Source organism: Marmota monax, unplaced genomic scaffold (assembly GCF_021218885.2).
Source record: "Marmota monax isolate L192 unplaced genomic scaffold, Marmota_monax_Labrador192_F-V1.1 WCK01_AAM20220418_F8-fsc01465, whole genome shotgun sequence".
Classification (NCBI taxonomy): domain Eukaryota; kingdom Metazoa; phylum Chordata; class Mammalia; order Rodentia; family Sciuridae; genus Marmota; species Marmota monax.
The window spans coordinates 48,711-64,416 of record NW_026694630.1 but is presented as its reverse complement, the minus strand read 5'-3'; the positions used below and the strand labels follow the sequence as shown (position 1 = coordinate 64,416).

Below are 15,706 nucleotides of genomic sequence, written 5' to 3'. Positions count from 1 at the left end.
AAAAAAAGAAAAATGCATTTATATTTTCTGCATATTACCTGATGACCCTCCCCATGTGACTTGTTCACCGCAGTCTGAGTGCTCTAGTTTCTGTCTCTCAGGCTCTCAGAACCAGGGAGTGCAGGAAAGTTCACCCTTGGCCATAGGCAGATGTTTGACCTAAGAGGAGAGGGGCAAATCCTCAAGTTGTGAAGCTCAAAAGCAAAAAGTAATGATGCTTGCTGCCAGGGAATTCTTCCTTAGAGACACGGAGAGAGGGATGCAGGAGACCAAAGAACATGACCCCAAGCTGTATCCAGTAGTTTCTAGTAAAACTTTCTCCCCCAAATTCTTTTAGATTGGTAGATATTCTCTGTCCGTAGCTCCTACACACTTATCTTTGCCTTTAGGGTGCTAACAATATCCTACCTGCATAGTTTGTTAGAAAGCTTAATTCTTTGTTTGCCTTAGGCAATCTTATAGATGGAGATGATTCTTTCTCAGTGAACATCAAATTATTTAATTATGATTCATAAAAGGACTCGAATTGTTCCTTATCATCTGCTCTTTGAGGAACAAGGAGTTGTTTAGAAAACAGTTCTCTCAGAACTCAACTAAGTAGTGATCCCCAAAAGCCAGAAAGAGTGAAAGACAGCATTTCAACAAATAAGTGCACAATGTTTGATATGCTCAGGTGTATCTCTAGAATCTCTGTCCATCTCTTCTTAACCAACTTGATGAATAACCAGATCTGACCTTTTCTTGAGAAACAACTAACTGTTGCCACCCCACGCCTTCACATCACACCTTGAGAACTTAAGGCTTGGCAGGTTATCTGTACTTCTAATAAAACTTCTCAGTTCTCACCTGTTTGTACAGCATTGGACTCTGTTTTGTCTTGGAAGATACCACTGCTACTTCTAATAAAACAGAGATGATTTTCAGTTTTTTGGTAATAGTTCAAGATGATTGTGGAGCTAGACTTGGCCTACCCTCATGGCACCTCTGTTTCTCCTTTTCTTTTTGTTTTTTTTACCTGTCCGAGATTTTATTAGCAGGACAGTTGAATGGGGGGGGGAGAGTAGTGGGGGAGATAAGGGAGAGGGAGAGTAAGATGGAGAGGGAGAGTAAGAGAGTAAGAGAGGAGAGAGTAAGAGAGCGAACATGAACAGGGTATTGATGTTTATGGGCTTAACCGCAGGATGAGGAGGAGCAGGGGGAGTGGGCTGTTACTTCTTCAGTTAGCGCCATTCACAGGGATTGGAGGTGATGGTTCCTGCACCATTCTGTGCGTCATGGACCTGAACTCCCGGAAGAGAAGCGCTCCGGGCGCCATCTTTACCAACATTCCTCCCTTTTTTGTTTTGGTTTGGGGGCATCGTACTCGATCTGGCTACTTCCTGCTGAGTAGGGGCATTGATTAGAGGGAGGGAGGGAGGTCAGTTGGTTGGAGAAGAAGGGCCAATATGCCCATATCCATGCACTGAAGGCATGGATTTCCTCCAGGAGAAGTCCATGAATGTGCCCTGCAGCTATGAGAAGAAACAGCATTAATGTTGTCCAGTCTGTGGGGCTGGTAGAAAAAGCCTGTGCCCAGGAGAAGGCAGATTAGAACATAAAGCTGAAAACCAAGGGCTTATTTCTTTGGCATGGTGGGGTAGAGATGGCCCTTCAGTGGAGTTGTCATTCGGTATCTTCATCTTTCAGCTCTCGGTGGAGATTTCTTGGGATGACTGGATGTGCATGTCGTCTGGCTGGATGGCAAGTAGCTGGTAATCCCTGAGGAGGAGCTGATTGAAACTTTAGTTAGAGATTTTGTTAATTTGTCCTTGAAGGAATTTTAAAATGCAAGGAAGGAAGGCACAGAATAAAAAGACTCCAACTAGAGGTCCCAGTATCGGGAGAATCCAGCAGCTGATGGGGTTTATGAAGAGGTCCCAATAGGATTGTTGTGCCAGTTGCTGACTTCTAAAAAGGGTGTGGGTATACTGTGCTGCCCTGTGTTCCTAGATCCTATCAGGAGGCCCATTCTTATATATGTTCTTCTCCAGAATGGGATGAAGGGTGGTGCATGACTGAAAAACGGAGCTTGAGAGGGTTATCTGGGGATATCTCACAGGTAAGTCTGGGCAATTGTGGGGGTCCTGCAAGGTTGGGAGCTGTGGTGGGATTGTCCTCTGGAGGGCTTGCCACTGGTTTTAACCTAGAAATATGAATCCAGGGGGTTAGTTTCTTTCCTTCCTGTTGGAGTTTTGCAGCATTGGGTGTACACAGGACTACCTGTAATGGCCCTTCCCATTTTGGGGTTGGGGGGATCTTTCCCCTGGGGAAGAAAAGTAGACCCATTTTCCTGGTTTGAGCAGAAAGGAGGCAGCTGAGTTCTCTGGATCTGGAATCAACAAATCTTGTTGCTTCCATAGCTCAGAGCGAATAAGGAAGAGGAGGGGAAGAGCATATTGGTGGGGAGGGGCCAAGGCTCTGGTGAGATTCCCGGGGGGAGAAGGGGACAACCATACATTATCTCAAAGGGGGAGGCAAGGGATGGCTTTTATGGTAAGTCCCTCATGCGTAGTGGGGCAAGAGGGAGGAGTTTAACCCAATGTAAATGAGTCTCTAAAGATAGTTTCCTTATGATGTCTTTCATTGTGCGGTTGGCTCGCTCAACCTTACCTGAGGCTTGGGGGCGATAGGGACAACGAAAGTGCCATGGGATGGACAATGTCTTTGCCACAGTCTGGGTTACTTGAGAGACAAACTCAGGCCCGTTGTCAGATTGGATTGAAGCGGGCATCCCAAACTGAGGGATTACTTCAGTTAGGAGGATGTTAGCCACTGTGGTAGCCCGCTTCTTTGAAGTGGGGAAGGCCTCTCCCAACCCGAGAATGTGTCTATTAAAACTAGTATGTATTTGAAGATTTTTACTCTGGGCATTTGGTAAAGTCGATTTGCCAATCTGCCCTGGGAATATGGCCCCTAGCCTGATGAGATGGGAAGGATCCGGGTTTTAAAGATGTATGGGGATTCACTCTTTTGCATATCTGGCATGAGGCTGTGATCTGCTGTATCTCTTCTTTATCCTGGGGAGTCAGAGTAAAGACAGAGTGGAGAAAGGCTTTGAGAGTCTGTGGACTGGTGTGGAAAACGGAGTGGAGGTAAGTAAAGAGGGCATGTTTAGGTGGTCTCTGTTATTGGGTAATGATGGAGAGCACGTGGCGATGAGAGACCCGGTGGGTTCTGAAAGGGAGGCTGACCTGGCTGCCTGATCTGCTTTTGAATTCCCCTGTGTGACGGGGGAGGAGTCATCCTGGTGTGATCCTCAATGGACAACTCCAAGGTTTTTAGGAAGCGGGGAGGGGGGCTTGTAGTAGCTGGGTGATGTATGTGGAGTTGCTTATAGAGGTGCCCTTTGAGTTCATGAACACAGAGAGCAAAAGGCCTATTAACATCTGGCAGGTGTAGAGCTGGTGCTTGTAAGAGGGCCTTCTGGAAGGTTCTGCAATGTGGTGCAGCTGAAAGTAACAAGGGCTCATGCTTGTTCCCCTTTGCTAGATCCTATAATGGTCTGGCAAGTAATGAGTCATTTGGTACCCATGCCCTAAAATAGCCTGCCAGACCCAGGAACCAGAGAATCTCCACCTTAGTTTTTGGTACTGGAAGGCTTTCAATAAGGCCTTTTCTATTGGTTGTGATAGCTTTCTTCCCATGGGGAAATGTGGAACCCTAAGTAAACAACTTCAGAGAGAGAGAGCTGCACCTTTTGCGGAGAAACCCTATATCCTCGGTGAGCAGGAAAATTCAGAAGGGTGGCTGTGTCAGACTTTGAGGTTTCTAATGAGGGACTACAGAGGAGGAGGTCATCAACATATTGTAGGAGGGTTGATGTGGGGCATAGAGGGAAAAAATCCTCAAGATCTCCAGCGAGGACTTGTCCAAAAATATGTGGGCTGTCTCAAAACCCCTGGGGCAGGAGAGTCCAGGTTAACTGTCGGGAATGTCTAGTTTCTGGATCAGTCCAGGTGAAGGCAAATATGTCTTGGGAAGAGACAGATAGTGGAATCGAAAGGAAGGCATCTTTAAGATCAATAACTGGAAAAGAGGTGGAGTTTGCAGGAATGGAGGAAAGGATAGTATAAGGGTTTGGAACCAGGGGATGTATGGGCCTGGTTGAAGAATTTATTAACCTTAAGTCCTGCACCAAACGGTATGTTCCATTAGGCTTTTTTACTGCTAAAATTGAGGTATTGAATGGAGAGTGTGTGGGATGGAGGAACCCCTTTCTTAGTAAGCTCTGAATGATTGGCTTTAGGCCCTTAAGACTGGCAGTTGGCAGCGGATATTGAGCCTGGTTTGGGAAGTGGTTAGGGTCTTTAAGATGCAGTTCCACGGGAGAGCAATTTGCAGAGGACGGGGTTTCAGTGTCCCATACAATTGGATCTACCATTTTACAGGGGAGGGGAAAGTGTGTGTTCTGGTGGCCGCTGGGGTCTCCACACCAGACACAAAGGGGTAATGTCTCTTCTTCATTGGAGAGTAAAGCCATGATGAAGATATAAGTAGGGGAGGACAATAAGAGTAATGTTATGGAGGCCTTCAAGATGGATAGTATATCCCCTGCAAGCAATTACGCTAACCCGTCCAAGGGAGATAAGAGTGAAGGAGACGGAGGAGTTAGAAAGAGAGAATTAACCCTACGTCCCAGGCGGTCGATTCCCAGGGGTGCCCTAGCAGAGCGCCCAGGGTCCACCGCAAACCTGATGGGTCTGGGTGGGGTGCATTTCTCCCCTAAAACACCCAAAGGGATTGTCAGACACTCAACGGCCAATTCCCTCTTTCTGGTGAGTTAGGTTCAGGCGCTCATGGGATGGGGGAACTCACCAATCTGCAGGGCGGTGGTGGATGTCAGGCAGGCGATCAGAGGAGTGGTCTACAACAGGAATGGTTGGGCTCGGAGTTTGGGAATGGGGTTCCTCCTTGAGCGACCGGGATCCCCGTCCGGGTTTCGGCACCAATGTAAAGGATGATGGAAAACTCAACAAGCCAAAACAACCGTTTACCTGTCCGAGATTTTATTAGCAGGGCCATAGTGGCCATTCACAGAAGAGAAGAGGGGAGAGGGAGAGGGAGAGGGAGAGAGAGAGAGAGAGAGAGAGAGAGAAAGAAGAGGGGGAGAGTAAGAGGGAGAGGGAGAGTAAGAGAGAGTAAGAGAGGAGAGGGTAAGAGCTCTGTTTCTCCTTTTCCTGAAAGATTAGCGCTATATCCTCAACCTTTCTACTGACCAAAGACCACAGCCTGGGTTCAATCTCCAGTACGATGCGCACACACAAAAATCTCTTGCTATGGTATACTTGACTACCTTTCCATTTATTAAAACTGTAGATAGGGCTAGGCACAGTGGCACATTCCTCTAATCCCAGCAACTAGTGTGGGAGGGTGGCTGAGATGGGAGGATCATGAGTTCAAAGCCAGCCTCAGCAATTTAGCAAGGCCTAAGCAACTCAGTGAGACCCTGTCTCTAAATAAAATACAAAATAGGACTGTAGATGTGGCTCAGTGGTCAAATGCCCCTAAGTTCAATCCCCAGTATCCCCCCCCCAAAAAAAAACCCCAAAACCAAACAAAAAAAATCACTATAGATAGGGGTTTTTTTCTCTACACCAGAATATTGCAATTGTTATTCATGGTGAAAATTTGAAACAGATCTTCCAGCCTGTATGTCTTTCTCTATTCCATCATAAATACTAGCTACTTTCTGTATTTGTAATATGTTTTCATTTTTAAATTTAAAATGTTTTCACACTTATTTTTAAACTAATATTAATTGTATTATATTATAAATAAAATTATAATTAGTATTTAAATTTAATTTTCAATTTCCATGTAGCTAGGTATAATGTAACTTGTGCTATCTAGATAAAATATTTAGAAATTTACAAATATTCAAATATTCAAAGACATTATTTAGTGCTTTAAGGATCATTCAGAATGAAGTAATCCATTGACACTGAGTTGTTCAGTGAATTGCTTACATTGTTTGCAGGTGAGACCAGACTCCATCCATGGGGTAACATATCTGCAGCGCTGAATAGCTCTCTCTTTAGTGACACAACAGCTAGAGTGAGATATGTTTCCACCAACCCAGTGAAGTTGCCTTTTAAATTTTAAATTAATTATAACTACATAACTTCTGCATAGTACTGCAGCTTCTCAGGTGCACCAGCTCTGTAGGTGCTCAGTAACCAGGTGGATCATGGCCACTGTGTTGAATGCTGTAGTTTCCAGAAAACAAACATTTAGAACTTAAACATACACACTTCTAAATAATCCAGGAGTGGAAAAAAAGATATCATAGGGAGTATGGGGGGGGGGGCGGGAGAGAAGAGAATGATAATGAAAACAGAATATACAAAAATTCTTGAGTTATGCGTGGAGGGGAAATTTACAGCTTTATATCTTTGTGTTATAAAAGAAGAATTTTTAGTAGTGTTGAAGATGTTGTTGGTGACATATTGTGGACTCTGGATACTGCTTTCTTCTGAGATTGTCCTAGCAGGCACCTAAACTCCTGCATCCCCTTGACCGGGAGGACCTGGTTTCCTTGTCTTTAGCAAGGGCCTGCTTTCATTGTGCTCTTCCCTGGTGCCGACCTCTTCCTTGCGAGGTAGGACCCCTTAGGTGTCCAGTGGAGATCTCCACGTTTCCAGAGACCTCTCACTTGGGGAACTGGAACTTCAAATTCCCGTTGCCGGGGGCCGCTGCTGCCGCCTGGGATCAGCTCTTTCTCTCTCCACCTGGTTTTCCTCTGGATGCTCTGAGGTTGCCCTGTGCTTGTCCGGGCCCAGCCAAGGATTTGAACCTACTTCAGATACAGAATCTTCAGTCACCTTTCCCCATCTCCACCTTTGGACATTTGGGGGAAGGGGGGCTTCTGCACCATTTCCCACCTCCTCTGGTCACCCCCAAACTCCGTCTTCTTGCTCTCCAGGGCCCTGAACTTTGGCCTGAGTGCTGCCTGTGCTCAGCAGGACTGGGCAGTGCCCTCAGGAAAAGCTGCCTCAGTGCTGACCTGTGTGGTCCCCTCACCTGAGGCGCCCAGTCCCTAAGTGTGTCTGCACGCCTTTGGTCCCTCCCCAGAGACTCCAGAGTTGTTTTTTGAGTTGCTCTTTTGCGTTTTCTATATAGTCTACAGACATTATCACAGGAGGCCTGGAGACTTCCCTTGTGGCTGAGCTGACTGGACTCACAAGCAGAATCCCTGCTTTTCCTCTTTCACTCCCCTTAGAGAAACACCGTCTTTTAAAGGTTGCTATGACCACACCCTTGGCCTAGTCAACCCCTTCTCATCACACCTCCCCTTTCTTCTGAGACAGACTGTGGATTTTCTAGAACATACATAGACCTTCCCCAGGTTTCTTTGAGGCGGAAGAAGTGATAGCAATGAGTAACATTTATCTTTCTTTCTGAAATGTGGGCAGTGTCTTCCTTACTATTTAGTAAACAAAGAGAAAAAAATATATATTTGAGGTAATTAAAAAATTTTTAATGAATGTCATATTTTGAGTGGCTTGCCATTTAGTTATCGGGTTAGGCAGCTTCAGTTACTATAACAAAATAACTAGGAATCCACTTATAAAGAGGGACAGCTTATCCTGGCTCCCAGGTTTGGAGTTTTCAGTTCATCATCTAAATTAAAGGAATGCACCTCCTATCCTAATGCAAATGCACACGGTGTTGGCTTTCACTGTGAAGCTGCCATGGGTGGAGAGCCCGTTGACTCGGAAACAAGATGGTTTTGAGTCTCTTGTTTTTTGTGAAATCCCCCCCAAAAAATATGACAATAAAAATGCTTTCAGAGCTCATTTTAAAATGGAGTTGGGAGGCCATTAAGGGATTGGGCTCTGCACACATGACAAGGGCTTCCCAGGAAAGGGAACTCTACCTGGGCACGAGACAGTGACGTGGGCATGCTGACCTCTGAACCGGGCCAAAGGCTGCGAAGCCATGAACCTCTTTCGCTGGAGGTTCAGCTGAGTGCCTGTCACAAGGAGAAACAGCCTTTCCTCCAGACGCAGCCCTAAGAGTCGACCCTGTGGGGTCCGGTGAGGCACCCTAGGGTCAGGACCACTTCTCCGCACCAGTTACCATGCTTCTCGGCTTTTGCTTCCCTTTCCAAGTCGGACAATCTCAGTGACCTTGCAGCACTTAGCACTGACTCTAAATGTCTGAATCTTTGTTTTCCCAAACTGCAGGTCTCAGATGCTGAATGAAGCTCTTTTGTGTTTACAGTTTCTGAGCTTGAGGTATTTGCCAATTCTCTCAGACTTAATAGGTAAATGGAAGATGATTCCAACTAGAATTCCAGTAGGACTTTTCTTCTTTTTCTTTTTAAATTAGACAAGTGATTTTAACTTCCATGTAGAAGAATAAATGCCTGAGAATTAAAAAAAAATACCTAAAATTGTAGTCTGGTGCACACCTATAATCCCAGCAGCTCACGGGGCTGAGACAGGAAGATTACAAATTCAAAGCCACCTCAGCAATGGTGAGGCATTAAGTAACTCAGTGAGACCCTGTCTCTAAATAAAATACAAAAATAGGGCTGGGGATGTGACTCAGTGGTCAGGTGCCCCTGAGATCAATCCCTGGTAGCCTGGTACCACTCCCCCCCACACACAAAAAAACAATGTAGTCTGAGGAGGAAATTGGCTCACCACAATAAATCAAAGCTACTTTCATCAAATCGATATTTTATTCAAATAGGAAAAGTAGAAGATGTGAAGAGAAATAAAAACTTTGACATAAGTCTTAGGAACTGTGAGAATTGAATCGGTGATAAATGCTGCACAGTCAGTCCAGCAGGAAGTGGATGGCCGAGTCAATAAATGCTCTGGCACAAAGACTCTCTCAACTGTACACCAAAATGACTCTGTTCTGCTCTGAAAGAGCCAAGGACATATTTACACTTTCTTTGGAGGCTGCCCCTCTGGGAGAGCCTGGTGAGGCAGGCCTGAGTGGTAGGTGCAGGTCCTGGGGTCTGTGAGGACCTCCAACCAGCAGAGGAGCCACCAGGCAGATAAGGCTGTGTCTGCTGATCTCCCACGGTCCTCAGCAGGGTCACCAGCACCTCCACTTCCTGCCCTTCCAGAGGAAGGCAGCCAGAGCCCTCTGCCCCATGGCTTGAAGAATGGAGAAGGGGACGGTATTGGGAGATCTTTTCCCTGTGGCTTCCCATCAGTTGGTTAAACCCCCCAGGAATATCTTGAGCCTCAAAGAATTTGAGGTGCCTCTGAGACACCTCTGCTTGCTTAGGTGGTTGAACGGCTTCCTATCAGAAGCCAGAGGCAGGCTAACATCCTCCTCCCTTCTCAGCATGCCTACCTCACTCCTGACAGCCTGTGTGCAGGAACAGCCTCAAGGGGACTCACCCAGGAAGACACCTGTGCATTGGGAGTTCTCCTATAAACCAGACGGTGCTCCCAAGATGTTTAGGGCACCCATCACCTTCCTTTGCAGGTTCCCTTTCTTTCCTGCCTCCCTCCAGTCAACCCACCACAGATACCTTGCTGGGGAGCCCGTTCACCTGCAGACCCTCCCCACTGTCAAGGGAGAGGCTGGGCACAGGGCTGAAAACTGCCTTCACCCTCCAGTACACAGGGCAGAGCTAATGAAGGGCATGGAACCCGAGGGAAGAGGGGAAGAAACCTGTAACCCCCAGTCTAAGTCCACCTTGGGGGAGTCGGGCTGGCCCACTCTGCCCACCTGGCACCTCGAGGGCCACCACACCCTGCAGCCAGGGCTAGGGCCCACACACTTGCCCAAGGCCAGCTTCTCGAATACTCTGACCCTGACTTCACTTGTTAGAGTTCAAGAGAAACTTTCTCCCTCTCTGCTCCTGCTCACTCTCCTCCCTGGACCCAGGCCCATCCCTCCCCATGTGTCAGAGTCCCTGGCCCTTCCTCCCTCCACACAGCAGGTGACTTAACAGCCATTCTACCCACCCCTGCTGGACATGAGAGCAAAGCCCAAGAGATGGGAAGTCACCAGGTCAACAGCTACACTGGGTTGTGCCATGCTAACCGACTCCAATGGCCAGGAAGCCCTGGGAAGGCAAAGAGCAACAAGCCTGCCCGCAAGATGCTTTGGCTGTATTGGGGTGCAGACAAGGGCCCCCAGGAAATGCTAATGGGATGGAAGGGTCCATATGAGGACTGTGGGCTTTGGGATAGAGAGGAGGGAGGGCTCTGAGCAGCTACCCTGAAACAAGGCTCCACCACCTTGAACCACCAGATGCTGTGACCTGGGGACCAGGCGGTGCTCCATGAATAGAGCAAGTAGCCCTGCTGGACACAGGGGCACGGAGGGCTAAGCAAATCTCCTGCTCCAGTCCAGCATTGCTCAAATGGGCCTGCTCCTCAGGAGGCACCTGCCAGTCTTCTCAATGTTTTCTGCACTTGGAAGCACTTCCAGCCAGGACACCTCACTGATCGCCTCCGCAGAACCCTGCTCTGGGCTCATTTGTCCTTCTGTGCTTCTCTGAGCAGCGCTCTGCTGGTGCTATTGGGAAGCCTGTTGCTGTAAGGGCAGCCGTCGTTTTCCCACTGGATGCCTTCCACTTGCTGCATGAGCTCCTGCAGCTGGGCCTCCTGCTCCGGCCCCTCTGCCCTGTTGTTGAAGCCGCAGTGGCGCTGCTCACACAGCACACCCAGCGTGGCCAGGCTCTGGTTGTCGGTCTCTCGCACATATTCTTTCAAGGAGCCCCCTGCCAGGTCTTCCTTCCGGGTGAACACCAGGACGGTGTAAGCCAGGACCCCCGCTCCGAAGACCTCCTGGAGGCGCCTGACGGCCTGCTGATCCTCCCTGGTGAACCGGCCCAGCTGTGTCACGAGGAGCACCGCGTGAGGCCTCAGGGAGGAGAAGGTGCAGGCCTGACAGACCTCTGCAGCCGCCGCTCCTGGCTGGACCCCTGGAGACAAAATGTCGGGGGTGTCGATCACCTCCAGTTCCATCCCTGCCCACTCTCGGCAGCCTCTCTGGAAGGTTGTGGTCACTGGTCTGCTGCTGAGTTTAGACTCAAATTCTTTCCTGCCAAGGATGCTGTTTCCTGTCGCACTCTTCCCACTTCCTGATTTCCCCACCAGGATGAGCCCCAGTTTCCTTGGAGGAGGTTCTTTATCCCTCAGACCTAGAAGCATTAAACAAATTCATAAAAACACAGGAAACAGGGTTAGGGTCCATCCTCTCCACTTATCAGGAGCTAGGCCTGTAGGTGCACTCCATCCCAGAGGGCAGGAGGTCCCAGGTTGGGGTGGGAGAGACACAGGCTGAGATCTCTCTCTGCGACCTGTCCTGGACTCTCATGCTTAACCCGTGTCCTTGAAGGTGGGGCTGAACTTTCTCCTCCAGTAGAATGTCAGGTCCATCGGTCAAGAGAGGAGACTTGGAGATGTGCCCCTAACCCTGGGAATTTGGTACCTAGATGTTTAGTATGACTGGGGCTGGAGGCCAGGTGGGAATTCTCCTCTCCTGACTTTGCAAGGCACCAAGGCCAAATGCACATAAAGAAGTGGCGAATATTGGTTGGTTTCCAAGTCTGGTCCCCATGAAAGACATTGATGGATTCAGATCACAGAGCTATGTGATAGACTTTTTCTTGAAGGCCCAGGCTCTTCAAGTTCATAAAGTAAAAAAAAATCATTTTGGTTACAATACATTAAAAAATCATGAGGGATTTCCTCTGGAGTGTTCAGCATTCCTAAGACTCCCCAAGGCAGCCGGACACTGTCTTCTGAATCTCCTTAGCACCCATGGGCTTTGCTCCTGCCTCTGCAACCTGGGATGACCCACCCTGACCAATTCTGGCTCCCTCCAGCTTCTCAAGAGGGCAGGACAGGCATTTGAGCAAGTGAGCAGTTTCCAGGAAGTGGGTGTGGGGTACTCATTCTGGCCTCTGGCCAACACAGGGCAGGGGAAGCGAGGGGTTCCCTGCTGAGCAGTGGCGCTGGCTCCCATCACGGGACTCAGAGCCAGATACATCGCCTGGGATCTGGGAGGAGTTTTGAGGTAACATCGAACCCTGGCTGATGTAAGAAGAGGTAAAAAAGGCCGAATACGAATTTTCCTATGTGATAGACTTTTTCTTGATGGCCCAGGCTCTTCAAGTTCATAAAGTAAAAAAAATCATTTTGGTACATTACATTAAAACACCATGAGGGATTTCCTCTGGAGTGTTCAGCATTCCTAAGTTCCGCCCTCCCAGGTGAGGTGACAAGCTGAGCTGTGAGAGGGTTGAACCCTGTTACGGGCAGCAGCCACGGAGTCCATTCTGCTTGTTCCCAGGGTCACCTGATGGCCCTGGCAGCAGTCACTCACAGCAGATAAGCACTGACATGAGGACCGAGGGTTTCCTGGCCTTAGCCAAGGTTAGGAAGGTGAGCATGTCCCACCTGCACACCACACGCCCCCCTCTGCTGGGAAAGTGGCTTTACCTCCTGACAGCTCTGCTGTAGGTTCCTGGCACAGCTCTTTTGGAGAATTCTCGCGGGGAATCTGGACACAGTCTTCCTCCACCTAGAGAAAGCAATGATCCATTGGACTGATTTTTCCATTGCATTTTAAGGGACGCTGCCTTTTGCCTTCCTTTGCCAGACAGAAGATGTCTGCGTTGGTTTAGGGTTGGGGAGGACTGCATGAGAAGAGGGCCTAGCCCCCTGCCCTGCCCGACTCATGGTGGTCTCCATCATGAGTTGAAGAGATTTCCCAGAGAAAAGGGCTGCTGGCCTGGAGCCCGAAGTGGGTGGGTGGACAGGGTCCAGGAGCTGTTGTGCAGGGAGAGAGGAGGGGGGAGAGACACAGAGGCAGGCGTGACCTAACCCTGTGTGTCCTGGAGTGGCAGGGAGGTTCCTATGGCTGAGTGGCCTGCAGGACTTGGGCAGGAAGTCGTGGGGAGGGCTGACTCTTGGGGACAGGCAGAGCCACCTGGGCTTGATCTTTGGAGAAGGCGCAACAGTGAAGGTTGGAGGGCTGAGAGCTGGTCCAGAAGACAGCTATGGGACCTTCACAATGCCCTGCTGCGAGCCAGACACCTCAGTGTCAGGGATGTGGCCATCAGTTCACAGCCTGTGCCTCAATGTCCCTTCACGGTGAAGGTTGGGCCTGACATGGAAGACACCATGAAGGCCCCTCCCCACATGGTCCCCACATATTTATAGCCTTTTAACTCCTAGACCTCTTTGAAAATTAGAGTCACATTATCTCAACCAGGACTTCCATCAGCCACACGAGGAGAGCGCTGTGCACTTCTGCAGGGCTTAATGTGGTCCTGTGTGACAAGAGCCCATGTGCTGTGTCTGGGTCATTTTCTCTGGATTGAGGAGATTACAAGGCTCATGACTGCTTTTCCAGAACATGGGAGGACAGGCACAGCCCCGTTAATCTAGGGGAACCGTGGAAGCCCAGTTACAGGACCTTGACCGACACAGCTTTCTCTCCACACAGCACTGCGGGCTGTCTCTCCTGCTCTGTTCACCTGGCAGATTATTTAGTCCTCCGGGAAATCCCAAGGGCTGGCCAGGGCAGGACCACTGTGGACAGGGCTTTGTAGCGGTGACTTCATTTAGTGAACGCCAGCTCTCGCAGGCTAGGCTGGGATGGAGGTGGCCCAGGAAGATTTGGTGACTTCAAGGGAGAGAGGAAGCTGGACAGATGGACAGCCACACTCCGTCATGGCCAGCCCCACGCTGGCAAGAACACAGTCCTCCACCCGTCAGCGGGCCCCAGGGGACAAGCAGGCCACTGCGTCCTCCCCCTGAGAACGTGGCCGGCTAACTGTAGACCCTCCCAGGCTCTTTGTCCCCAGCTTCCCTACGTCCAGTGGAAACTGAAGCAGCTCTGTGCCAATGCAACCTCATTCCACTTTAAGGACACAGGCGGCTTAGCAGAGGCCTGTGGCCAGCGGGACAGGGCGGAGGGGGTGAGGAGCACCTGAGGCACTGCGAGCAGGACTTGTGGTTTGCACCGTGTCCAGCACAGCCCAAGGACAGGTCTGCACCCTCTGAACCAGGCAGCATCCCCAGGGCCCCGCTCTGAGCAGCACCCACCCTGCTGGTCCCACTGTGTTTATTGTCTCCAGAAGATGGAACAGTTGTCACCAGCTTGTTGTGCTGCTCTGGAAGAAAGAGAAACACACAGAAGCAGCTTGACACACACTAAGCAGGGAGCCGGGCACAGGGCACACAGTGCTCCTAACTTCTGAGTCACAGTTCTTCCTATAATACCTCAAACACACACAGAGCACACACAGAAACACAAAGGCACATACACAACACACGAACCACTCCCACACACCTGCACACATGCACACAGAGAAGGGTACACGCAACCACAAACACACAAAGATTCCTAACACACATACACAAACAGCTCTCACACACAACATACACAAATATGGAAATGGATACACACACCCGCCCATAACACACACATACACACACACAAAATACAGGCATACACAAGAATGTACCCACACGCAGACTCACCGCCAGGCCGGCCAACAGACAAGAGGAATGGCCTCCTTTCTGGTCTTCTCTGGCCACACAGCCCTGTGCACTCCTCTCTATCTCTTCTGCTGGGGTCCACACATGCTCATCTCCTTGGGAGAGTAAATTAAGGAAGCGGGAAAGTGCAAAGATGAGGGAATTCATGGAGAACATCTGCTGTTCACTTCTCAGCAAAATGCTAGCCAAGCTCTAGGACACCCTCGAAAGGACTGCATCAGCGGTGAGGCCCAGAGCAGGAAGTGGGCAGGAGCCCACGGCAGGAAACCACGCGCTTGTACTTGTAACCTCAGAAATGGAACAAACCAGAATTCCCCTGCTGGAGCCATTGAACCCCGACCTGGGATAAGGAGCACAGAGGCTGGAGGAGCAGTGGGTCGCTCAGAAAAGTCTGTGCCACAGACACAATGGCTGGCCTCTCCTTCTGGAGGCTTGTCCACGTCCAGGGCTCCTGCATTCAGGCCTGGGCAATGTTCCCTGTTTCTTTTCTTTCCCTAGTCGCTTCTTCCTTAGATACCTTCTTGCAGGAAAGACCCGGTTCTCATTCTTCCTAAGGCTTAAGTGTCTGGGAAGAATGTTTATGTTGCTCTGACAAGAGGAAAACTGCAGTAGGCTGTGGAGAACAATGTTATGAGGAAGGACAGTACTTTAGAGACAAACTAAGGAAGAAAAAACCTAGGAACTTCAAAGATATGTTTTTGTATGATTTTTTTCATTTATTTTTTATTCGTTTTAATCAGTTATACATGACAATAGAAAGCTCTTTGTAAAGATGGAGCAGAATTTTTCACTTCTCTGGTTGTTTAGGAAGTAGAGTCACATCATTTGTGCAATCATACATGTACCTAGGGCAATGTTGTCCATCTCATTCCACCGTCTTTCCTACCCCCCTCCCCTTGCCCCATCCACAGTTTCTCCACTCATTCTATGCCCCTCCCCCCATTATGGATTAGTGAAAACATTCGGACCCTGGTTTTTGGATTGGCTTATTTCACTTAGCATGATATTCTCCAATTCCATCCATTCTCCTGCAAATACCATAATTCTACTCTCTTTTAATGCTGAACAATATTCCATTGTGTATAGATACACCACAGTTTCTTTATCCATTCACCTATTGAAGGGCTGGTTCATCTATCTAGGTTAGTTCCACAGTTTAGCTATTGTGAATTGTGCTG

At 49.1% G+C, this 15,706-nt stretch overlaps 1 protein-coding gene across 1 annotated transcript; it reads right to left on the bottom strand.

The window, feature by feature from the left end:
* Nucleotides 1-8,706: 8,706 nt before the first annotated feature.
* Nucleotides 8,707-14,763, bottom strand: Gimap6 (GTPase, IMAP family member 6). Its single transcript, XM_046422875.2, has 3 exons — nt 14,511-14,763; nt 12,462-12,543; nt 8,707-11,158 (listed from the first exon to the last, which is right to left on the bottom strand). The coding sequence occupies exons 1-3, from the start codon at nt 14,682-14,684 to the stop codon at nt 10,488-10,490; spliced, it is 927 nt and encodes a 308-aa protein (XP_046278831.1). The 5' UTR covers nt 14,685-14,763; the 3' UTR covers nt 8,707-10,487.
* Nucleotides 14,764-15,706: the final 943 nt, after the last annotated feature.